Genomic DNA, 25895 nt, shown 5'->3' with positions numbered 1-25895 from the left:
GCCACGTATTTCCAGTCCAGGGCCTAGGAGAGCAGTCATGGTTTATTACTGTTATTATTAACAGCTCCACCTATTAAACATTTACAATGTGTCAGGGACTATACTAGATGTTTTACCTCAATTTTCTCATTTAACCCCCAGAGTAACCACATATAGTGGATATATTATAACTCCCACATTACAGGTGCAGAAAGTAAGTCTCAGAAAACGTAAGTAGCTGACCAGAGGGATACACAACTATATATGCCCTTCAAATCCAGTCCTGTCTTCAACCACTGTGTTGCACTTACTGCCTGCTGGTCACATGCATGGTTTGAAATGCAGCCTGTTACCCAGGAAATCTTTATCTGGGAACCTCCAGCCAATGCCACCAATTCAGGAGAGCATAGGGAGCACCACAGAAGGAAGGAAGGGGCCATGCCTGGAGTCTGATGCCTGGATGATGTTCCCAGGACCATCTCAGCTCTCTGCAGTGTCTGTCCTTCCTCCACTTTGGAATCCAGTCTCTCAAATACTAAAATTTGCTCCCAATGGCTGACAGGGCTGATGGGGGCACCGAGGAAGGCAGCTGCAGTTTCAAAGTTCAACAGCTGTGTCAGATCTGGAGTTTGTAGTTGAGGACGGCTGCCTCACCACAAGACCTTCCTTCCTCCTAATCTCCTCAACCATCTACATGCAAGTACACCATACCCAAAGAGGTCTGTAGGACCTTCCCTTGGGGGTGTCACTTCCTGATCCCACTCCTACTCCAATGGACCTAGTTCTAAGCCTGGCTGTGTCTAACACCAGTCTCTGGGGATCCTTGCAGGAAGCAACCCACAGACTGGGGTTGCAGACACATCATCTCTCACACTTGGAGGTGGGAGGATGGAGGGCAGAGCTGGGTGCCCATCCGGCCGCAGCAGAGGCACGCGTTTGGCACACATTCAGTGGAATAACACTCTGAAAGATCTGGGGTTTTTCAAAATCCCCCAACTCTCTCCTTTGCAAAAGCACCCAAGCCCAGGCCTGCGAAGGCAAAACGGCAGGATATTAAAAGTAGCCACTCCTGGCTCCCTGCAGCCATGGGACACAGGACTTAGAGCACAAAGGGCTAGACTCCCAGACTGGCTGTGTGCTCTGGAAGAGAACCCGACACAAGGCACTGAGGCCGGCTTTTCTGAGGCCAAGCTCTTGAGGAGATACTTCCAAGGGCAAGGGGAGTCTGGCCCCTTTACCGAAAGTCCCTGTCTTGGCTTTGAGTGTCTACCCACTCACACAGATCTCCAAAATTCAGCTTCAGGACAAAAGAACAGCAGGAAAAAGCAGCCTCTGCCTCCTCTCAGACTTTTCCAAACCAAATAGGACCACCTTCCTCCCTCTCTCCCCAAGAGAGAGATGAGTAGGCCCGGCTCTGTTCCAAAACCAGCCCTACCCCAACATCTGCCTAAGTTCTACTTAGGGAACCCAAAGGTTCCTTTGTAAATAAGAGCCCAGCCTGGAGGCCCGAAGTTTTACCAAGACTGCTCTTTTTGGAGAAAGGCTGCATTTGGTCCGACCCTCGATTCTGGGGCTGGGTAGGGGACGCTGCCTTGGCTTCCCTCGTCTCATCGAACACCACTCCCGGGGTGTGGGGGACCTGATGCCTGACCCGCTTGTCTCCAGTCCGCTAGAATTTTTAGGCCTCTGGGCAATGCGCCTGGAGCACTCCCCCCGGCTGGGGGAGGGGGTGTCCTGTCAGGTGACTGAGGACCCGGATGCCCCCCGCCCCCGGTGACCACCCGGGCCGAGGGGGGGCGGGGCCCGGAGGGCGTGGGGGAGGGCCTGAAAGTTTGCCCAAGTCTCTTCAGCGGCGGGCCGGGGTGCGCGGGAGCCGGGAGCAGCCCCCCGCAGCCCCCGAACGCGTAGCGGGCCCTGGGGAGGGGAGCGCACTTACTGGCCCCCTCGAACTTGTCGGCGCCACGGCTCCATATGATCTGCCGCGTCTCCAGCTTGACCTGGAAGGTCTTCCGCTCGGGCCGCTGCGACTTCTTGGAGTAGAACAAAGTCATGACGGTGCCCACCTCGAGGTTGCGGCAGAGGTTCAGCACCTCAGCGTCCGAGGGCGCGCCGGGCCCGCAGCCATTGGCGCAGGGGGACGCGGCGCCCGCCATGGCTCTGGCGCAGGGGGCGGCACAGGCGGCGGCGACGCAGGCCCGGCGGGCGCGAACAGGCGGCGGCGGAGGCGGCCGGCGAGCGGACCCCGGCGGCGGCTCCTGCGGGCGGAGACGGGGCGGGGCCTGAGCGGGGGCGGGGCGGCCCTGCAGGCCCCGCCCCGGCCCGCGCGCCGGGAACAAAGGCGCCCGCGCGCCCGTGGGGAGGACCCCCGCCCGCCGCCCGCCGCGCCTGCGCCCCGCGACCCCCGGACAGGCCCCGGGCCGGGGCGAGCGCGCCGCCCGCGGTCAACCGGCCAGTCCCTCCGTCCCGCAGAGCTTCCTCACGCGGCCGCGGACACAGTCCGGCGTCCACGGCCGCCCCCGTCACGCATGGCAGCCTCGCGCCTGCCCGGCCGTCAGTTGCACACGCACAGGCGGCTGCTCAGCCCACTGTCCCGCACAGGCCTGGCCGCAGCAGTTTCCTCAAGCCCGCTCCTCGAGCGCCGCCCGCACAGCGACCGCGAGGAGAGGTGAGGGTGCAGAGCGCCCCGCCGGGCCCACGGGCCAAACCCAGTACCTGGGCGGGCTGCCCGGCGGAGGGAACCAGGCCAGGCCGGGCCGCCTCACACCCGCGGCGGCGGCGGCGGCGGCAGAGGCGGGTCCTCTGCGCGCCCTCTCCGGGGAGGGGGCGGGGGCGGGAGCGCCCGCGGATTGGTCGGCAGGCTCTGATGGACAGCAGACCTGTCCCGCCCCTCGCTGGTCGCGCAGGGCCGGCCCGCGGGCGGTTTCTGCGACTGTCAGACCCAGGTTTGTTGCACCCCTGCAGCCAGTGTGGCCTTGGAGGGTTCCGTCACTCGGGGTAGCCCCCTCAGGCCTGAGCACCCCCTGCAAGGCCTCCAGTAGTCTTCGCCTCTGCCCCTCGGCTGGACCAGTGTCCTCTCCACCCCTCGCTCCGACTCCATGTGGTAGGCGCGGGCTCAAGCCCTTCCTTACCGCTCCTCCTGCAGATGCTCTCCGGAGCTTTGGTTTTCACGTCACGACTCTCCTTGTTTTCCTCCACCCTCTCTGGCCGCTGCCTTTCGGCCTCAGAAGCTTCTCTTCCTCTGGGCTGGATCCTGAGTCAGTTCCCAAGGCGACCTGACCCCACATGGCTCCACACCGCCCCCCTCCCCCAACCTAAGCAGCAAAGCTGTTATCTCTCCTGCATCCCACCACCTGCTCCGTGTCCTCACGTAACACAGACATCTCACCTCCTCCTCAAATGGCTTCTCCCACAGTTACTTTCTCAGAACATGACACTGAACTCCTCTAAAGTGCTTGGGCCAAAACCCTTGGAGATATCCTTGATTCCTCTCTCTGCCTCAACCCCACAGCAGTCCATCAAATCCGGTTCACTCTGCCTTCAGACATCTGCACTCTGCCACGAGCTCAAGGCCCATCTTCTCTCACCCAGACTATTTACCCTCCTTGGTCTTGCTTGCATCTGTTCTCCATGCTCTACTCTTTAAAATGAAATTGAATCATGATTCCCTACCTCCAGCCTCAAACCCTCCATGACTCCTCACTGCACACAAAATGCACTCTCCCGACCTGGCCCAGCAGGTCCTGCATGGTCTGTCCCCTTTCTCTCTCCCACTTCATCTCTCACCACCTTGCCTTCACTCCATTCTCCAGCCACAATGCCCTTTGGTGGTTATTTGAATAATTCTTGCTCTTTATCTTCCTGCAGTCATTCCCTAGACGCACCTCTGCAATCTAGCTGCCCCTGCTGCAGAATTAACTATACCTTCCGTCACAGTGCAACCTGTCTGACAGATGTTGAGCCAGGCAGAGCAGGACAATGTTCTGCAGTTCAGAGCTGAGAGGCCCAGCAGAGCACCCAGCTGATGCTAGAGAGATCCAGGCTTCCAGGAATGTGTGAGTACATATATTAAAGAGTGTGTGCTCAGGTAGTCCCCCCAGCTGGGTGATGACTGGTGTCTGGGGCTGCCTTTGACTTTGTCTTTCTATAATGGTAGTGTGTGTGTGTGTGTGTGTGTGTGTGTGTGTGTGTGTGTGTGTGTGTGTGTGGTTGAGACATTTGCGCTAGTAGGCTGCGGCCACCCAAGGGGAGGTAGAGTGGCTGAGATGGACTGCCACCTAGTGACAGGCCTTTAAAGTGGGTGGGAGGGAAAAAACGTTGACCCAATGCCCAGCCCAGCGCTGCAAGCTTTACAACGTGTGGTCACACCTGATCCTCACAATTAACCTCTCATCAGGGATTATCGTCCCCAATTTACTGACAGGAAACAGATTGGGAGAAGTTCTACAGCTAGTCCCAAGGTCACATAAATAACAAGTGAGGATATGAACTCAAGTCTTTCTGACGCCATGCATTTTCTGCCTCACAGGAGAGCCCCTGGCTTCAGTGGATCCTGATGGTCAATAGTCAGTGGGCCTGGAGTCTAGCTGGCTAATGAGCATATGTTTAGAGAGGCCCTAGGCATGGCTGGCCCTGGACACAGGAAACTTGGCAGAACCTGAGTGCTCATAGGGTGTGGCTTGGGCTGGCCGGGGCTTGAAGTAGTGCTTGCCCCTGTCTGCAGGCTTGAGCTTCCCTGTGCTAGGCATCAGTGCCATGAGTCAGGAGAACAAGAGAAACTGCACCAGCCCTATAGGAAGGAATTCACAGGCATTAGTGAGATAAACACCCTGTTATGTTGGGAAAATTGTGATGGGAGCTATGGAGGAAAAGAACAGAGCCTTTAAGAGAAAACATTAGGGAGACCTACTTCAGTTCTAGTAGACAAGGAAGACCTCTCCAGGATGCAGCAGAGGCCTAAAAGATCTAAGTAGATGGCTGGGTGAATTATTAAGGGGTAGGTTGGAGGAAAGTTTACTTTCTAGGCAGAGGTAACAGCATGTACAAAGGTCCTGAGGCCAGAAAGAGCCTAGTGAGTTTAGGAAGGCTACAGTGTACTAAGTGAGGGGGAAACATGGGAGGTGATGAGGTCAAGAAGACAGGTGGGGACAGGTTGGGCCCCTCCCTGCTTATCTGATCTGTCCCTTTTTCCAGGAGGCCTCCTCCTCAGTGCTGCAGCCCTCATTTACTCCTTGGGCCAACTTGGGCAGTCTGTGGGGGTGGTGATGCACTCTTAATCTCCATTTCTCCATTTTCTGAGAGCTTCCCGACATGTAAGCCCATGCTTCCTTGCTTTTGCTTTTGCCTCTGAGGCCGGGCCTCCAGGGGCTACAGAAATCCCTGCCAACAGGAGCTCATGTTTCCAGTCTGCTGCCAGGCCTTTAATCAAAAAATAGGGCCCCATGTTCTCCCGGGACTTCTGAGCCAGCATCCCAGGCCTCAGGTGCCTCCCGCCACCCAAGGATGTTCAGGAAAAGCAGGGCGTGCAGAGGGTGTGACTGGAATGGGCTTCCCCCAGCTCAGCATGTATCTGGATACGTGGGTGTTACTGGCAGTGCCTGCAGCTGCACTGGCTGGGAGGGAGCAGCTTAGCACCCACACAAGGCACACGCCCGTGACATCATCCAGGCTAGCCCTGCTTGGGCCTATTTCTGTCAACACTCATGTTTCAACATGTTCTGTCTTATACAAGTACCTGTGCTTGGAGTCTGAGGCAGAGTCCCAGGACAGATACCCCTCTGGCCCTGTGGGCCTGACCTCACAGGTGTCTGTTTTATTTACCAAACACTCAGAATCACACTTGGCATATAGTAAGCCCTGTATAAATGTTTTACCCGCGTTTACTCTTCATTACAGCACTGTGAGGTGAGTACTATTACTGTCCTCATGTTACAGATGGAAAAATGGAGGCATGGGGAGATTAAGAGACATACTCATGGACGCACAGCTAAGAGGTGGCGGAGATAGGATTCAAACCAAGGCGGCCTGGCACCAGAGTCCATGCTATGTTGCCTTCTGCGTAGGTATGACCATTTTATTGTGTTTTCTTCCCCTCTATAGTACCCATACCTGATGTGTTTTCTATTTTTAGTTATTTGGTTAAATGTTGTCACTGGTTGGGTTCTTTGGGAAGCAGGCTCTGTGACAGAGGTTAGTGTGCGTAATGTTTTTTAGGGAGTGCCCTTGGAATCAACCCTGTGGAAGGGAGAGGAAAGAAACAGGAGAGGGCACAGGGAGAATTTAAGCTGCGGGCCTGATGGCAGCCTTAGCCAGCCCACAGGGAGCTCTTTTGTTCAGTGCCAGCTTCATATGGCTGGGCCTTCATAGCACCACTTCAATCAGCCATTGGATGTTGGCTGTCCTGGGCAAAGCACAGTCTTGGCCAGACAGCTGCCTGCAGCTGAGGTGTCTTAGGGGGCTAACAGGTACTTTCTTGAAGGGGAATCTGAGTGGCACACTGCTGTGCCCACCATAAATGTCTTCTTTCTCAGTCTTTTAAGAAATGTTCAGAGTACTTAAAAGACAAAAATGTTGTCCTGTAGAAATGGGATGTGCTATTATAAGAAGAAATATGAGTTAACATGGCTGCTGTGATTGAGAGTCAAATATGGCTGAGCTTCCTGGTAGCCAAAGCAAAAACTCTTTGAACTGATTCCTTGGGGGAGAAAGATTTTCCTAGGGTTAAATTATAAGAAAAGTTTCTCAAATAGACACTTACTTGATTGAAATAGTGGAGAATGTTCTCAGCAGATTAACAGCAAATGCTGGCACAGTTTTCATTGTTCTTGTAATGACCTTGAGTGAATATAGATGGTATAAAAGTATAGCTTAGGAGTGAAGCCCCTTCTGCAGTTGAAGGTAGGCAGATTTATAGACTCAGCACTGTCTAATTTGATCTATGCATAGAACTTTATCTCTTTTCTTTACACTATTCTTTAATTTTTGCTCAGTAATTTCTTATGTTGGATGTCTGACCAGCCCTTCTCAAGGGTTTGAGTCAGCCAGCCCACGCCTAAGCATACGGCTGGTACCTAATAAGCACTCACCTCAGTGCACCTTGAACTCCACCCCATACCTGCGGTTTTAGCTCTTGAGCTCTGGCCCCCAGTATCCATCCATGGCTCTGCCTTAGTCTTTGGGCATCACACTTTTTAGGTCGTATCCTCCTGCTCACCTCTCCTGCTCAGCCCCTTGTGTTTCCTGTTACTCAAGAGACACTGGGCCGGGACTCTGCTTCCCCTTTGCTACTGGGCCCCTCTGTTAGGACTCAGATGTTGAGGCAGGAAAGCTGGACTGCAGACGTCCCTTCTTCAGGAAGGTGGTAGGGCTACTGTAATTGCTTCACTGAAAGGCAGAGAAGGGAAGAGCCCTTGCTTAGCCACTGGCACAGGACAGAATTTTCCGTTTCTCTTCCTTTCTTCCAATAAACACTCCTGATGCCTCCTCTATAGCAGTGAGATAGCAGAATGAATCAAACCAAGTTCCCGGTCCAGTAGTGGAGAGAGAAATGCCAACAGACATTTGTCAACAGTTGACAGTTCAGTGTGATAAGGGCCCCTAGAGCACTGGGAAAGGACAGCTGATTTCACCTGGACCTGTTGGTGGCCGTAGGGACAAAGCAAAGTGGGGGCTATACCTGAAGATACAGCAGCTCCAAATATAAGGCAATCACTTGTTTTCATAGTAAGGTCACTCTAGGTGTTTTGTGGCTTTCTTTGCAACTATAATGTAAATATTTTAGATGCATAATTCAGATGCCCACATTTAACAGTTTATTTACTTAACTTATTTTAAACATATTCTAAGCCCCATACTATTTAAAACACTATATTAATTTATGAGTATTGATTTCTCTGACTCTAACCTTTTCAGTAATAAATTATGTTCAAATTCTTTACGTGAATCTTGATTTCTATGTAGTTGTCACCATTAGAGCCACTTTTTGAGTCATCAAATATAATTTCTGAAAGCACATCATCTTCACTGCCTTCTAAGCTGTTTGAGAAAGAGCACTTTGGAGAAATCAACTTTATTGAGGAGTAACTTCCATATAATAAAATGCGCCCATTTTAAGCGTAAAGTTTGGTAAGCTTTGACAGATGTATATCCTCATGTGACCTCCACCCACTTAAGAAATAGAGCATTTCCGTCACCTCAAAAAGTTTTTTGCTGCCTGTTTACAGTCTCCCGTCCCCACCCAGCAATCACTAGTCCACTTTCTGTCACTACAAATTAGGTTTGCCTATTCTAGAATTTCATGTAAATGGAATCATGGAGTACGTACTCTTGTGTCTCTGTTCAGCATAATGTTTTTGAGGATCATCCATATCGCTGCAGAGAAAAATACTTTTTGAATCAATATTTGATGCTATCACTGGATATTTTAAGCTAAGCATAATTACCTTTCTGTATAACGTTAAAACAGGTTTCTTTTCATTTCTCCCATAGATAATACGTTAACGGTATGCATAACCACCACTTAACTGTATTGCTTTAAAAATGTTATGGAAAACTTCTAAGTTACATAACTAGAGACAGGATAGCACAGTGAATATGTACCCATCAGCCAGCTTAACCATGAACTGATGGCCACTCTACCCACTAATCCCTTCCATATTATTTTGACACAAATTTTAACTCTATAATGTTATCTATAAATACTTTAGTGCTTTTCTAAAAGAATCTTTAAAAAATAAATATATGTAACTGCAGTACCATTTTCAAACCTAAAAAAATCAACACTATATTGCAATTTAAAGTGATCTTGAAGAGGCCTCCTGTTTACATTAGTACTTGGGAGTGTGAGAAATAATTACTGAGTCTGTGGTAAATTTCTTTGCCTCCTTGTTTACTGATTTTGTCAGGGGACTACTTATAATTGTCCAAAACCAGCTTGACTGAGGTCATTTCAGGATAATGTGTTTTTTCTCCAAAAAGTGCTTTTTGGTTCAAAACAAGTTGAGAGAAGAACCCAATTTGTAAGGACTGAAATGTAAGTAAACTCTTCTCAGAAAAAAAAAACTTTTTTAAGTTTTCTTTGGAGGAAATATGTATATTCGGTGCATATGGTATCTAGGAGGTATTTCAGAGTTGGTTATTTACTGGATGTGGAAGTGAGAGAAAGGGTGTGAAGGACAGTGGCTGCCTTAGGCGCCAGATGGGGGAAAGAGTGGGTGGTGGTGCCTTTCCCTGAGATGTGAAACCCAGCCCAGTGGGCTTAGAGTAGTAGGTACTGATCTCAGTTCTAGGAACTTGAGATTGAATGGCCCATGGACACCCCCCCAGAGATGCAGTTGGAAATATGCATCTGGAGCTCAGGAAGGGGGTCTAGGTTGGAGGTAGAGACGTGGGAATCATCATGTTCAAGCACGAATGAAATCAGCTAACCTGATAGAGATGATGGAGAAGTGAGAGAGAGGGAGAGGAGTAAAACCAGGAGAGGGTGGCATCGTGGGAACCAGAGAAGTGCTTTAAGGGAGTGGTCACGTGTTTACTCCACTTATGTGAGATATCCAGGAAAGACAAATCTATAGGGAAAGTAGATTAGTGGAGGCTGGAAGTGGGAACGGGGGTTAACTTTATGTGGGCATGCAGGATCTTACAGCGTGGGGGTGAAGTTCTAAAACTGATTTATGGTGATGGCTGCACCATTCAGTAAAGTTGCCAAAAATCATTGTCCACTTGAAATGGGTGGGTCTTATGATATGTAAAATATACTAGTAGAGTTGTTTTAAAAAAGGAGCAGTCAAGTGTCTGGTGCCATAGAGAGCTTAAGTAAGGTGCATAAGCAGAGCCCACTTAGTGGTTTGGTCACTCATTCACTGGTGGTTGTGGTCAGAGTGGGGAGGGGAACTGGAGGAAGATGGGGCAGAAGCTAGTTGCAGTAGGTGGGGGAATGACTGGGTGGTGGAGATGACTCATTCCAGGTGCTTGTTTGTGAAATAGGGAGGGGCTAGAGAAGGCTGGGAGTTTCGAGGTTTCTTTTTTTTTCTTAAATGTGGTAGAGGCCTGAGTTAGCCTTGCCAGGGAGGACAGGACCTGCTGACCAGACGTGGGAGGTGGGGGAGCGAGTGGCCAAGCAAGCACCCAGATGTCTGGCTGGGGTAGCACGTGGAAGCTATCCCCCACCTTTGCCCACAGCTGGACTCCAGCATCCCAGGAAGGGCTTGACTGGAGAGTCTGTCAGATCCTGCGCATATGGCCTCTGCTCCTGGACATGGCTGTAAGTGGGAGGGGGAAAGCCTGATGAACAAGCAAGGGGTGGGCCTCCTGACTCAAGCATCCTCCCTCTAGGGCCCTTCACACCTGGTCCTCACCTACCTGTCTGGCCTCTTCCTCATCCCAGCTTCCCATTCTCTCGCTTGCTTTCCAGGCTTGCTGCTACCACCCAGGATGTCCTTCACAACTAGTCTTGACCAGCATCTAGTTGCTCTGCACCTGCCCTCAGAAGAAAAAAGTTTCTTGCTGGGAAAGGTAGGCACAATTTCCTGCTCATCAGTAAAATCTGCCTGCAAGGTCTCCTGTCCTCGAGTTTTAGTTGTGGTCCAAGGTGGGTCCCCTGGTTGAGGCAGGTCCTGCTGAAGTGTATTGATTGGGCGCTGGACTAGCATGTCTGCTGCTATCCCTACCTTCAGCTGTCTACCACCTCAGCACCACAGAACTCAACAATACCTGGCTGCGGTCTCTTGCTCCAAAGCAATAATGGCTGCATAAACTTTCATTCCCTGGGTGAATGCTGCCTCCCTCCCCGACTACTGAATGCAGGCTGCCAGGAAGGCCCCTCTAGGACTCTCTGCAGTAGGCCCAGCCCAGCCCCCAGAGCTCAGAGCCCATCAGGGCAGATAGTGCCCCCCCTCAGAAAACACCTGTGTGTGCTCGCAAGGGCTAGCCAAGTGACCAGTTCTGACCCCTTTGGCCTTCCTACTCCCTGCTCCATTTGCCCAGGAGACCTCATCCTTCAACCTGAATTCCAGACTTAGCTGTAATCTAAGATGAAAGGACTAACAATTTTTGTAGGGACCCTAGCCAGCTTGGATGCTAGAGCCCTGGAAAGTGGTCACAAACCACTCCTCTTCTCAGTCAACACAAGAAGACTGCATTCCATCTGCGAGAGAGCTTCTGGGATCCAGTGTTCTAGTTGGCTTAGCACCCTTAATTCCTGCCATCCTGACTGAAAGCTGAGCCACATAAGCAAACCCAAAGAAGTTCCCCACTGCTTCTGGCCAGCACACATGAAGTGTGTTCCAGGACCTGTCACTCAAATACACTTGCTCAATCTTGCTCAATAAACCCACCCTAGGCTCCAAATATACTTCTCGCACCCCACCTGTTCTTGTAGGTTTTCTGTACCCGCCCTCACTTCCTGGGCCTGCCTTTATCTAAAGATGTGGACTTTGGCTTACTCCCTCTTTGACCCAAACCCACGTCAGCACAACAGATGCAGCCCCTTCAAGGCCTGGTCCCAGCTCCTGGGGAGGGAGGCACCCTTGCTGACAGGAGCAGACAGACCACATCCCTCACCAAGTCCCAGCCCCAAAGCCTCACTCTGGCCTGGGGCCCTGGGTTACGAAGAGGCAGACGCGAAGTTTCCGTTAAGTTGTAGGAATTTATTTTAAATAACCTACAGTTGATTAAAAGGGAATTCATGATAAAAATAGAAGATACTTGAGGAAAGATGTGGGAAATGGACTCTGCACACACGCTAAACTAACAATGCCTCTAAAACTAATGATTATAGCAAAAAATGTCTTCACATTAAAATTCTGCTTTTTATGTGTTTTTTTTTCCATTTTTTACACAATTACAAAAGAAAAAAATAAAAGCCCTAAAATCTTCATTATTTTTCCTTTTTTTGGACCAAATACTCATTTTCCTTTAAATTTATTGACCTGTGGAACTTTTTATACAATAAAGTCTTTCAAGTGAAAGACTGGGGTTTTAAATGAAAAAGATGGGTATCTGAAAGGGCACAGAGAATGCTCAGAACAAAGGATGATGGGAAAATGGTTTCAGTCACTGATTATTTCATTATCCTTAGACTCGCTCACCCCTCATCCCTCCCCAGCCCCAATCTACATGATCTTTAAGATCAAGAAAAAGGTTTAAATATTTTAAAATAATTAAAAAGAAATAAAAATTCACATTTAAAAAGGAACACTCAAGTCAGGAAATATTTTCCCATCATGCTTTTCTGTGAACAGGTGTCTGAACCAAAACACTGCCGATATCACGACTGCTTCAAGTTTAATGAAAATTGATTCCCATGACAATAGATAGTGACAACTCTAACAGGTGCGCTGGGTTTTTGTTCTACTTAATTTTAAAGTCCTGAAATGGGGGAGAGGGGAGTTTAGGAATTCATTTCTATTAAAATATAGAAGTTATTGCAAAACCCTAACTGTAAAAACGCACCAATATAATCGGACTTCGTATACAGTAGCTAAGAGAATCCAAATGCTTCAGTGAAACAGTGAATTTGCCTGGCAGAACTCTTGACAAATTCCCATCCACTTGACCCCTTGAAAATAAAAACAAAAATTCAAAACAAATCATACAGCTAGAATTTTGATATCTGAAATATTTTTAAATAAGTTGTCCATAGGACAACTGGCTCAGCTCTCCCTTATAATATCTCCAGGTTTATCTTTTCTCAAAGATGTTGGTTTGTTAAGACTTGCTGCCTCTTTCCCTCAGGTGAGAGGGCAAGCGAGGCTCACAGTTTATCCCATCTTCCCCAAACCACACTGTTCCTCTTCACAGAATCCTGCCCCTCGAGACTGGCTAGAACTCGTAGTCCTCGTCAGCCATGTCGATGGCCCAGGCAAACTTCTCCCGCTGGGTTTTGTTGTAAATTTTCTCAATTGGGACCCCCCATTTCTTGCACCTGCAAACAAGGGAGAAAGATGAGGGGTTAGTGTGTTTCAGGGACAAAGAGACAGACCCTGGGGCTGGGGTTTGGATGTGCTGCCTTCTCCTTCACATCCATCTGATGAGAATTGAGAACTAATAATGTACCAGACACTTCTAAGAGCTTCATGTGCTACACTCATTTAATCTTGACAAAGACCTCTAAAGTAGGTACTATTACAGATGTACAAATGAAAAAGGTACAGAAGAAAAACAAAGGCAGAGGGGTTAGGTAATTTGCTCACATTCCCATGCAGCTAGTGAGGACGGAGCTGACCACTGAACCCAAGCAGTCTGACTCCAGAGTCCATGCTCTTAACCACTGCACTATATTGCTTCTCAAGCTAACCGCACCTGCAGCACCAAACAGGGCAAAAAGAGTAGAAAGGGTACAAGAGCTGGGTGGAATCCCTGGCCCAGAGGAGGAGCAGGGCCATAGGGAATGACTGCTCTTCCTAGGTCCAGAACTTAACAATTCAAGGTAACTAATAAGCATCTTCAAAAAAAAGCCATTTATTTTGGATTTATTCTATGCGGGTGTGTGGGGAAGGGGCAGTGCAGGGAAGCAAGCCAACAGCAGAACAAACTCTGTGTAGGTTGCTCAGATCTGTACTCTCATTTTTGTTTTTCTTCTCTCCTTATTCCTACTTTTCTTCCTTGTAAAAAAATTTTATTGAAAAATTGGAAAGTGTAGATAGATGAGCTCTTTTATATTTTTCCTCCAACAAGGAAGGACTAAGAGTCTCCACTCTGACCTGAAGTTCCAAAAGGGGCAGGGACTGTGTCTGCCTTAACAGACATAAACACACTCAGAGGTGGTCTAACAGTGTGGACCATTTAGGACCATCCAGGATGTTCCAATGCATTTGTAGTGCATGCAGCAGAAGGTGGTTTCCCAGAGGACTGAAAGTGTGCAGCGCAGGAATGGCACATGAGCGCTGACAATGCTTTTGGAATCCCCACCACCTTTCTCAAGCCAGCAGCTGGAATTCAAAGGCACGGTGCCTACCAAGCCACGGTGATCCTCGGGTCCAGATAATTGAGTTTGGAGGTTCCCAAAGCGATTTGTTTGTTTTCCTCTCGGTCTGTGGCCTGAACTTCAAGCTTCATCAACTGCTCCTCCAGTCTCTGCACAGCCTTCTTCTTTGACTCTACCACCCTGGAAGAAAGGGAGTCATCAAGAACCAGGCCTGGCCTCTGGACAAGAGCACTGCAACCCCACGCTGCTATGTAGGCGCAGTAAAAGCAGAAAAGTCCCAGGTACAGAGATTTCTAAAAGAGATCACTCAGAAACCCTAGAAAAGCCAGGGCCCCTGGCTGATACTGCACCCGTCTCTCTCTCTTCTCAACCAACCCTGAGCTTCACACCACACGAGACACATACTTCTTGGTCTTTGCATCCTTCAGGACCTTAGCATCAGCCTTAGCACTTTTCAGGTCTCTCCGGGCATCTGCTAGCTGTTCCTTCTTGGCATCAATCTGGGTAGGGAAGAACAACAGTAAAATTTAGGAATAAAATAAGCCCAGGGAAGGAAAAGAAGGGCTCCCTAAGAGAAGATGAAACCTAGATGCCATCTCCACCAGCAGGCTGTCAATCATGGTGGTTTGCCAGGTTAAAACACCTGGGGGTGGCTTCATGACGGCACAGAATAGATGCACCGTGGGTGCTGAGTTCAAATGCTACTTGGTCATTTATCTTCTTCAGTCACCCTTCAAGAAATGAGGATTTTATCAGCAGGGACACAGGGTTCCATTAATCCAGAAGCTCAGGGAAGAGAACCCACTGGGGCTTGGAATGTGAGTGCTAATCTTTCAATCAGAGAACACTTTGGTTTTCGATACTGGGAGGAGGGCTACAGATGAGAGCTATTGATCAAATGGATCTTGTACCAGGTTGTAGCCTCCATTCCAAGAATCCTGCAGGAGATACTCTTTATGAAGCTGAGACAAGGTCCCTGCATATACTGAGCCCAGCTGATTCCTTAGACTCTACCAGCACTCTGGGCAGGAGCTGCCAACTTCTCAAGAAAAAAGGATGCAGTGAAGAGAATATCCAAGAGACTAGAAAATGGCACTTAGAAGGTGTCCAGGAGGCCAAACAGCACAGCTTAGTCTGTTCCAAGCCAATACATGGCATGGCTTGACTTTGGCATTCTGTTTTTTTAAAGAGAAAGCTGAGACAGGAAGGAAATTAAAATAGCTATCACTCAAAAACAGATTTGAAAACTTTTTTTTTTTAAGCTGTGGAGCTCTTTCTCCAAACAAAATCTCATGGAGACCCAGTCTATAAAGGAAGAGACAACGACAGTTACTTCCTTGATAGAACCAGTTCTACATTGTTTTCGTTCCTGCTTAAGGACAGCAGCAGGCAACACTATGGAGCTAGAGCCCAAAGCAGTGAGCTCATGCTGCTGGGGGCAGAACCCCTGACCTGCTGTCACCTTGCTAACCTGTGAGGTCAAGGGAACCTCTGCAGAGTAAATACATGCCTGACTCACACACACTGGGCTGTTGCTCTCAGCCTAGAATTGTCTGTCAGATTTACACCCACAGCCTAAGATTGGAAACAGAGGCCACCATTGTGAGAGAATCATTAAATGCATTTTACTATGAATGGCTTACTTCCAACATCTATGTTGTCCAAAGTTAAGCTGAAGGAACTGATTCTGTACACAAAAGCATCACAGACACCACTAGCCAGATTCTTCTTAGGCTAAAAATGCAACAAACCACAACCTTTTAACCATTTCTGTGAATGCTAAATTGGCAGGCTATGTCAAATTCTCGCAAAGCATCAAAGACTCCATTGATTCACTTGGCAAACAGCGGGGTGTGTTTGCTCTGTGGGCACACAGGAGAGGGTTCCTGGGCTTAGAGGGCTAGTCTGGCAGGCAGCCTGGGCGGCCCAAACAGTGGTTCCAGAGTGAGACCAACAAAAGACCTCCTCATGCTCCAGGGAGGAGTCTCCTGAATTAGGTAAACACCACCTGAATATCCATGCTTTTATTTCTGGCTTGGAACGATAGCATGAGGATAGTAAACGGTACCAGATGATTGCGATTTAACAGAGTGGCAGCAAATGGAAGTTGCTAGGTTGGGCAATCTGTACAGTTCCTTGCCTGCCAATCACATGGTCCAAGGATTTGAGACGTCTGTGGACACATATTTATTGTGGATGTGTACATCTCTTCAGGAAGGCCAGATGGCATCTGTAGCATGGGCTGTAGTTGTGTGTGTGTCTTTTGACCCAGATGTACTACACCTGGGTACTTATCTGGAAGAAGTTTCAATTTCTTGGAAAACACCCAGGGTCTGAAAATGTAACGCAGTCTCACTCTACAGCAGTACTTTTAAAACTCCAGTTATCCAAGTATAGAATTTTATGAACATGGGGGGAGGGGGGGAATCAATCTGTAATTTAATTAACCTTTAGTTGAAACTCATTTCTTTTTCAGTTATGAATGTGGGCAACAACCATAGTAATATCAGTAGTACCAATGACTGTCACTAATGGACAGTATGTGTATTTTCATATATTACAACTGTTGCAGAAGTTGAAGTTATCATTTATAGTCATTACTATCCTGACACTCAACAGTAACTATTAAACCCACCTAGGATCTTACTTAGTAAATCAACAAGAAAGCATATCTGTATCAGATTTTTAGGCAAGTATATTTCAAGATAATTGTAACTCATGTGTCTGCTTTACAGTAAAGTATCTGCTAATTCTCATGGTGGGTTAGTACATTAAAATGGGTTAGTTACGGTGTCATTGCTAACACAGAAATGCTATCATCAAATGTTAAGTGCCTTGCAGCTTAAAAGCTCAGCACTGGGCAGAATCGGAGGAAGGAGGCACATGGAAGAGGAACAACATCTAGTTGTTTGCATGTCAGTCTCTCCCTCTAGGGCAGCAGCCCTTGCACACAGCCAGTATTCAACAGATGTTTGATGATGAGCTATATAAAAATATGATTCATGTGGAATGTGTAAGAATAAAAATAGTTGTGCTAGGATTGGGGGAAAGTTAAATATTGTTTCATCATCTTCTCAATTTGAAATAATCTGATTTGGAAATAGCTTTATTTCTGGACTGTGAAAAGGAATTGTGAAGACTGTCTTTATATCCATTATTTCCATTATCCTCATGTATGAGGACAATAATTAGTGTTTCAAAGAGCACATCAAACTTAGCTTTTCAAAATAGGAATTGGCCAATGTAGAACTTCTGTCCACAGAATACAGACTTCCTGAGTAATGGGTACCTGATATGCAGTGTCTTGATCAGTGACCTACCATCATATTTCCATGTATTTATTTTTAGCATAAACCTTTTTTCCAGAACAGATCCAGAACTGGCTATCTGATGTCCCAGCCCAGAAGAGTGGAGTATAAAAGGCCATAGCAGATATAATTCTCTTCATTTTGCTACCCCACCATTCGGATCCAAGATACCTTAGATTGCAAGTTCATCATGGACTTCTCAAAAGTTTTCGGTGGTGCCCTCTGATGGTTACAAAGAATTGCAACAGCTCGGTTGGCACGGTTATAAGATAGGATCTTTGCTGGGATGTTCTCATCAGCTGTAAAGAAAGAAACACGGTAAGAACAGAGTCCATTTGTATAACAAGAGAGAACACCTGTGCCTTCCCCAGTGCTTCATCTTCATGATTTTCCTGGGTTTCCTCTCACTCAGATGATCAACTCAAGTCACCCCAAGGTACAAGGTCAAAATCTGAGAGTCAACAGAATTATCTGCTTGCCTCAGTGTTGCCTGTGTCATACAGCATTCTTTATCCTATCCTAAAATACTGACCCTCCACACACCCACGTTTGGCTTCTTGGGCTCATTTTCTAGTACCATTTGACATACTCTGGAAGACAGCAGAAATTCAGCAGTAACTAGGCTCTAGAGGAAAAAGCTGGGGATCTTGGTAAAACCTTCTGCAACTGATTTTTAGGAGAATACTATGTACTCTTCTTGGTGGGGAGGGGGATGGGACAGAAACCTCAAGGAAAGGACTTGGTCCTATGCATTTTTGAAGTAATTATGACAACCTTACTCTCTCCAATTTAACAGAACATCACAGTACTGTCTTCATTCTGTTAAATAACGTAGATATAAAATAAAACACAAAATGCAGGCATTTTCAGAGCAGATAAAAGTCTCTGTCAGCATTCCCTAAAACTAATTCAGAAGCTGAGTAAGAATGAGGGAAACAGCACCGATCTTATGTTTATACAACTGAGTCTTAGCCCTGTATTAGAGGAAAACGTTTCCAGTCACACTGTTGAGAAGAAGTGGAGCATGTCATCAGTAAGGCCGTGGGCCCTGTCTGGCCAGGCAGTACTTACGAGCTGTGAGTTCTTTTAGCTGCTGCTGTAGCGTGATGGAAGCGTTGTATGTACGGAACACCTTGGCTGTCAAGCCCTCCATGAGATCCTGGAGATGCTTGTTTAGAATACCGGTCTGGAGAAGACAAAGTAACAAAAGATGCTGGGAGTTAGCTGAAAGCCATACTACTCTGGCCCTTCTGTCAGGCTCTCGGATATTTATGCCAGTGCAATCACAATCTTGCCAAGTTTACTGCTCCGCCAGTGGGAAGTTAGGAAAAGAGGAAAAAATTCCAGAATGCAGGTCACATGATGCCTCCCTAAGCACTTCAATCTTCAGCAGGCCAATAGAGCAAATGTATCCTTCCCTGTGAAGATCCTCCCTAGTAAGATATCAGGGACAGGTCCTGGGTCTCTAGCAGAGGTGGCTGGACATCCAGCCAAGGGAAGGCCCTGCAGGAGCCAGAAGAGAGTAACAGGGTTTGCCCACCCATCCCAGGGCTTTGGCCGTGGGTTTGCTGCATGCCTGAGGGAGGAAGGGTGCACAGGGTGCCACAGGACAGGCTGAGGGAAGAGCCCCAGGCACCCCCAGGCAAACCTCTCCTTTAGGAGCTTGTGGGGCTCTGGCTAGGCCCCTCTTCAACCCAGTCCACTCACATTGAGTCTATCAAAGAGATCATCCTCAGGCTGTTTGTTCTCCATAAACAGTTGTAAGTTCTTAAAAACCTAAAAGAAATAAATAGAGCCTAATTATTTTTGAAACCACTGGAAATAACTGCAACTTTAAAAAAACTTGCAAAAAGAAAAAAAAGAAACAAATCCCATAGAGCACAAAAAAGCACCCATATCCTTTACCCAGATTCACCTACCATTAACATTTTATCTTGTTTTCTACTTGGGCAGTGCACATGTATGCTCACTTCCTTTCTACATCTACATGAGTACATAAACAATTATTCTGAACCATTTCTGGGAACTTACATATATTATGGCCCTTTACCCTTGGATATTTCAGTGTATTTTTTTAAGAGGAGAGATAGTCCCTGAAATACACAGAATAGCTTCATAAATTTATATCAACATACTTTTATCCAATCTGTTGTCCATATTCCAATTTTGTCAATTGACTCAATGATGTCCTTTATCCTCCCCAATGTGGAATCCAATCTAAGCTCAGATATTACACTTAACCATCAGATCTCTTTAACTTTGTTTAATCTGGAGCATTTTCCATACCCAGCAAAACTAAGTACTGATGAAACATCAGACTGCGGAGGGGCTGGCACTCTGCAGGTCTCTGGGGGAACTTGGAGCTGCAGTACCTTCTTGAGCTATGGGCTCAGAGATCCAGGGACTCAAGGGCTACCCTTCTGCTGAATCAGGAGTTGGAAAAGATTGAACAAAGCCACCAAGTGACAAATGTGCAACAGGACCACGGGATACTAAGTGGTTAAATCATTAAAACAACTTGATGGGATAAATCTTACATTGAGTTTGTTGTGAGAGATAACTCTACAGCATGCTCTGTTGCATACTGCTACAGGAGATGGCCCCTCATTCCCAGTAAGGTAGCACGGGGTAGGGAGGTGTGGGGCAGGGACTAAAAAGAGGTGCACAGGACACCAAACAATACCTCTCCTTTCTCTTTCATTTTTTTCTCATGTTCAGCAAACCGCAGAGCACACAAAAAGCACTCAAATGCTTGCTGAATGAATAAATGAAAAAACAGGCGAGGTTTAAGCCACACTAACTTACTCGTTTCTCAACAGGGACTTTGTTATAGTATCTGATTGAGTCCTTCCCAAGGAAGTCAAACTCTACCACGTATTCCTGACCATCCAACTCTGGGTGCAGATTGATGTGTTCCACACGAAGCGAGCAGCAGCCCACAGTGTCCGCTGTTTCGCCTTCCTCCTTCTCATTACCTGCTCTCAGAGCAAGCTGCCCAGCAAGGAGAGAAAGTGGGGGAGAAGATGAGCATGAATGAAGAAACTTTAATCTCACAGGATCTCTAGGAAACCAAAAATCAGAAGCCTCCCAATTCTCTTGGGGGAAAGAGCATCAGTCTGCAAAGGTCTGACAATTCTGGATCTGCACTGTTGCTTCTTCCCCTATAAAATGAAATCCGGTGAATCAAGGGAGATTAAACTTTCCCAGAAATCTAAGCTTCTCTTTACTCTGTCCTCTCACATGGAGATGGAGGAAAGAATATTTTTTAAAATTCTGGGCAATCGGACTCAAAAAGCTAGTCTTAATTTTGCTTAATTTTTGAAACAATTCAGAACTGTTAAAATAAATATAAGCAGTGCAATTAGTTGTGATACACTGGCAGATTGTTTAGCCAATTTTAAGGGTTTATAACCATCCTTTTTAAAAATAAACAGTAAAAAAAAAAATCAGAATTCACTACTCATAGAAAAGGCTGAGCATTGTTTTCTGCAACTTTTGTTTCAGTTCACAGAAGCACAAATATATGTGTGGTGGGTTGTGATGCAAAATAAAATGTTGGGGGTGGCTCATAATCAGAAAGTTTGAAACTGTCACAGCATTTCTGGCACATCGAGATTCTTGAAAACCCTCCCATTAGGCAGACTACTGAGACAGCAGCAGACACTGAACATCTCTCCAATTCTACCTCCCTTACGGGACTAGAGGTTAGGTGGGCAGGACCATGGGTGACTGGGCTATCACTGCCTCTCCAGCAATACAGACAGCACAGGCCTTGGAGGAGTAGATGCTCCCTACATCTTCATTAAGCTGAACACAGCAGGCGATATGATGGGAAGATGCTCTCACCTTGTCGATGAAGTATAGGGCTACAGCTCTTTGCCGGACTTTCATCTCTTTGGACTTCCAGTCTTCTCGATACTGGTTCCGGATCTTGTCCACACACTTCTTCAGCCTCCGAGCAGTCTCATATTTCTGCCAGTCTTTCTCACCCTGCAAAGACCCAGCCCCAGAGGTGAACTGCTTAGGGATGGTGTAGTAAAAACAGACTGAAAATCCAAATTCAGAGCTCTGAACCAAAGAGAACAAACTTGAGCTTAAAGTAAGCAAGGCATTTACCTGATAGGAACTCATGCTATCCCATTTTCCTGGCAAGCATAACTGGCTGCTGTCTGATTCTCAGAAAGCCTCTGGCTTTCTCTCTGTAAAAGGTTTACGTTCTTAAGAAAAGCCTACCTGGCAAGTCCCTAAACTAACTTGTCAACACAAAAGGTACAAACATCCCTATTCCCACATCAGCGTCACAGCTTTGCTGCTGAATCTGTGACACAACAGCAGTTTTCTGCTAGGACTGAATTTCATTAAATTCAAGACAATCATTCACAGTTCGATGGAACTGTCAAGGAAGCAGAACCAAAGATTACAACATGTAATTACTAAGGAACGCAGTACCTTCCAGGAACTGCCATAATTACTCACCATTTTCTAACTTTTCTGCATTTAAAAGTATTCCTGATGAGATTGAGGGAAACAATGTTACTGGTAAGGCTTTCTTTTCTTTCTTTTCTTTGTTGTTGTTGTTGTTTTTTAAAGGTTAGAGCTTTTGGTGGCAGGTTTAAAAATTGATTCTAAAGCCACTGCAAGGTTTTTAAAGGGGTATAAAAAGACAACCTAATCAACAGTGATGGAAGATGATTTCTGTTTCCTTGGGAAGAGATTCAGAGATCCACAATCAAGGACTGATAATGTAAAGTGAGAAAGGTGAGGAAGGAAAAAAAACAAAAAAAAATCCAAGAAATCCACAAGGGCCAGGGAGTATTACAAGGCCTGACACAGACTATATGACATGGACACAAGGACACAATTTAAGAACTCAAGAATTCCCCCACCCCACAACCAAAGAGAGTTGCAGTGACTTCTACCCTCATATGCTTATGACACAGACATGTAGTCCTTGTGGTATATAAGAACTCTAACTGGCCTTCTGAGCACACAGGAGTGTAGGGTACATAGAGCAAGAAACGTCTTCTACTTCTAGCTCCTAACGTTCAGAGATGAAACCTTATCCAGGTATGCTAATGAGTCATCAGCACTTTCCCACAACTGTGTGTGAAGACTAGCTGTAGGTACTTGTTTGGCTACAAAAAACAAGAGGTTCAGTAACTACCAAGTTCTATTTCCTGACAATGGGAAGCTGAAAATTTCTCACTAAGTACATTCTGACCTTTAAGAGGGTGAATAAGAAAAGTGTGATGCAAGCTGTCCTCATGTACAAGTCTGTAAGAAGTATCCCTAATAATCATTCTTACACATACACAAAAGGTTCATCTTCAACCACATGGTCTCCAGCTCAGGAGTGGGCTCCCTCCTATCATGCTGATGCACGAAGACCAACAACGTGTGAGTCTGAGTCTTCAAAAATCCAGTAGGGACCATTGGCTTATCCATTACATACCACTGAAATAAAGTTCAGAAAACCTAACAAATAAGCCAGTCGCAGAGGATAACCACAAGACCAACTTTTCTTCACAGGCTGGCTAGGCTTCTGGCACAAGAATCCAGGATTCTCTCAAATAAGGACACAGAGGTAGGGGTGGTGGGGGAAGCCACCTGGTCTAGGTCTAAAAGGGGAGGGCTGCCTCTAGGAAGTATGCTTATCCCTACGACCTTCAGTTTCCCTAAACAGAATCCAGAGCAAATGGCAATCTGAACCCCAAACATACATAATTTAAAGAAAAGACAATAAACTGGCCCTATGTGTTTATTTATTTATTTTTTGGGGTGGAGGTAATTAGGTTTTTTTCTTAGGGAGGGGTGGGATGGAGGTACTAGGATTTGAACCCAGAACCTTGTGCATGCTAGGCATGCATTCTGCCACTTGAGCTATACCCCTCCCCATGCCCGGCCCTATGTGCTTATATCATGTTTAAAAGTAAAATCCAACCAGCTTTCTATACATGCCCACCGTTGAATATGTTTGTCTTTTTATTATTGATTTGTAGAGTTCTTTATATATTCAAATGCTTTTCAGATATAAGTAGGGTATTTTCTTCCAATACTTCCTATTTAAACTTTCATTCTGAACAGATCTTCTACAAAGACTTTGTTATACAGATTTAAGTATACAGTTAGATCAGTTTGACAATCTACATAACCCATGTGACCTATACCCCATCACGACAGAGAATATTTCTATCATCCCAGAAAGTTCCCTTATGACCCTTCCTAGTTAGTTAATCACTAACAAAACAATCATTGGTTAATCTGGTTTCTATCATCATATATTAGCTTTGCCTAATCTAGAATATTATATAAATGGAATCATAAAATTTATAGATTCTTGTGTCTGGCTTCTCAACATGTTTTAAAGACTCATCCATTTTGCTGTATTTATCAGTAGTTCACTCCTTTTACTTGCTGGTATATGTATGTATGTATGTATGTATATTATATTCTATAACTATCCCTAATGGTTTGGCTATACCATAATGTGTTTATTCACATGATGGATCCTTGGGGTGTTTCCAGTTTTGGACTCACATAAATACAGCATTATGAACGTTGTTGTACAAGTCTTTTTGTGGGCCTATGTTTTCATTTTATTTGAAGCAAAAATACCTAGAATTGCAATTAGTATCTCATCATGGTTTAAATCTGCATTCCACTGATTATTAGTGATGTTGAGCACTCTTTCTGTGCTAATTTATTGGCCATTCCTCTATCTTCTAAAGCATCTGTTTAAGTCTTTAGCTCTTTTTTATGGGGATGTTTGTCTTTTTATTACTGAGTTATAAAGATTCAAGGTATATTATGGATACAAGTCTTTGTCAGGTTTACACATTGCAAATGTTTTCTCTCAGTCTGTAACTTGTATATCTATTTTCTTAGCAGTGTCCTTTGTTGAACCTAAGTTTTTAATTTTAATAAAGTCCACTTTACCAGTAGTTTATTGTTAGTGTTTATTTCATGTCCTGAGAAATCTACCCCAAGGTCATGAAGATGTTCTACCATGATACCATCCAGAAGCTTTAATGTTCTAGCTCTCACACTTCAAAATTTAGAACTGTATACTAGGAAGTCGGGTTCAGAATATAATTTTTAGAAATAAGCACATTTTATTTTCTCCTTCTAATAAAGCTCACCAAAATCAGAGCTTTCCAAGACTATAAAGTTTTATAAAGACATTTTCCTTCAGTCCAGCCCTTTAATCCCCATATGGTTACATTTAAAAGATTGTAGTCACATACATCTGAAATCACAGAATTACTGGTTCTAAAGAGAGAAAAGGCAAAAGTGTGTATTTGGCACTGAGAATATTTTAGTTTGAGTGCAATGTGATAGCAACATTGATCCCGAAGTTTGCTGTACTGCATTTAAAAGAAAAATCATGATGATAAATTTTGTTTATAAAATTAAGACTGGTTCAAAGAACCTTACTTCTATTAAGGGTTACTTTCCCACTTTATAAGACTAGGTAATGCTTGGTAGGGGTTGGGACTTAGCAGGTGAGTACCTACTAAAAGTAGTCCTTTTGTAACCTCCAGATCTGGCATCAGAGAGTTTTGTTGAAACTACAGGGTCCAGAAGGCTGACTGTCATTTCCCTTCTATTTCAGATTCTATGGGCACCAGGTAAAGAGTAGAAGAGGAAAGGAATAGAAACCCTTGCAAGATGATGTCTGTATAATGGAAATCCTGGAAGGAAAAGCAGAACAAACCAAGATGAGCAAATAAAGATGTGAATGAGCACAGAACAATCTTTTCAGGAGCTGGAGCTCCTGGGTTACTGAGGCTCTCCAAAGTCCTCATCCTTTCCATGACCTGTAAGACTGAAAGTAGTGTGACCCTGTCTATGACTGCAAGTAGGCCCGTCCGAATTTCCAGGAAGGGGCAAGGGTGCAGCAAAGGGACACACCTGAGTAGTGCTCATTCTTTACCTTTCACTAACCAAATTTCTTAAACTGTCAAAAATCTGTAGGCCACATCATGCTTGAACTAAATTTCCTGATGGAGCAGAGATAGAGTAGAATGGTATAACAACATCACATGGGGGAAGTGAATGAACAAAATATAGATACAAGAGCAAGCAAAGAGTCTTAGGAGAAATCTCTGGAAGCGAAGTGAAAAGGTATAAAACAAAGCCCCACAACAGTAGCCTCCCATAAACTGGACCTGAAGTCCTCCATGAAGTAAAACCAATTATCCACTCTTCACACTCTAATACAAAAACCTACTCTTCACAGGCTTTTGGGTCATATCTAGTCAGTGAATTCCTGCTTTAATCATCACTTTGCTTCAAACATGTAACATGCTTCCTCCATGCAGGAAGGGGTGACCTGAAGCCCGGGGCTGTGTTCACTTGGGCTGAGCTGGGTTAGACGACTTCCTCGAAGACAGGAGGAATGAACAGAGAAGCAGGGAGCAAAGAGGAGGAAAAGGGCATGATACACAGACAAAAACTACCTCCCAGTCAAAAGGGTTTTACAAATTCCAAAACATGAGGAAAATGGACAGTGAGTCCAGAAACAGTCTGACATATATGTATAAATTTGGTATATGACAATAATTAGTACATGAATTCACTTCAGGTAACCTTTTAAAGAACAATCAGACAAAAATGTTCAAGAGAAAAAAATATCATATCCACTAAAAAGAACAAAAAATTACAAAATAACAGAAATGAAATCAGGT

At 45.8% G+C, this 25895-nt stretch overlaps 2 protein-coding genes and 1 long non-coding RNA gene across 6 annotated transcripts in view; 1 reads left to right on the top strand and 2 right to left on the bottom strand.

The window, feature by feature from the left end:
* The window catches only part of PLCG1 (phospholipase C gamma 1), a 35034-nt gene extending 32280 nt beyond the window's left edge, over positions 1 to 2754 (bottom strand). For 2 of the 4 annotated variants that reach the window (XM_074347275.1, XM_074347276.1), the window contains exon 1: positions 1916 to 2754. In XM_074347275.1, the coding sequence (XP_074203376.1) occupies positions 1916 to 2132 (217 nt within the window). In that variant the 5' untranslated portion in view covers positions 2133 to 2754. The remainder of the gene's footprint in view (positions 1 to 1915) is intronic. The other 2 variants (XM_074347277.1, XM_074347278.1) reach the window with 1 other exon arrangement.
* On the top strand, positions 2505 to 24953 carry LOC123617945 (uncharacterized). The gene is made up of 7 exons (XR_012500627.1): positions 2505 to 2644; positions 3844 to 4031; positions 5911 to 6038; positions 10156 to 10237; positions 10388 to 10488; positions 17267 to 17526; positions 24821 to 24953. It is a non-coding gene; the product is annotated as an uncharacterized LOC123617945 (long non-coding RNA).
* The window catches only part of TOP1 (DNA topoisomerase I), an 80015-nt gene continuing 65720 nt past the window's right edge, over positions 11601 to 25895 (bottom strand). Inside the window, exons 14-21 of the mRNA XM_010958741.3 lie at positions 21055 to 21198; positions 20014 to 20199; positions 18916 to 18984; positions 18280 to 18394; positions 17380 to 17507; positions 14306 to 14400; positions 13931 to 14080; positions 11601 to 12898 (exon numbers count right to left, since the gene is read on the bottom strand). Coding sequence (XP_010957043.2) covers positions 12796 to 12898; positions 13931 to 14080; positions 14306 to 14400; positions 17380 to 17507; positions 18280 to 18394; positions 18916 to 18984; positions 20014 to 20199; positions 21055 to 21198 — 990 coding nt within the window. The 3' untranslated portion in view covers positions 11601 to 12795. The remainder of the gene's footprint in view (positions 12899 to 13930; positions 14081 to 14305; positions 14401 to 17379; positions 17508 to 18279; positions 18395 to 18915; positions 18985 to 20013; positions 20200 to 21054; positions 21199 to 25895) is intronic.

This window comes from Camelus bactrianus, chromosome 19 (assembly GCF_048773025.1).
Source record: "Camelus bactrianus isolate YW-2024 breed Bactrian camel chromosome 19, ASM4877302v1, whole genome shotgun sequence".
Taxonomy (NCBI): domain Eukaryota; kingdom Metazoa; phylum Chordata; class Mammalia; order Artiodactyla; family Camelidae; genus Camelus; species Camelus bactrianus.
Note: the sequence above shows the minus strand (reverse complement) of the source record. Positions and strands in the feature narration are given on the sequence as shown.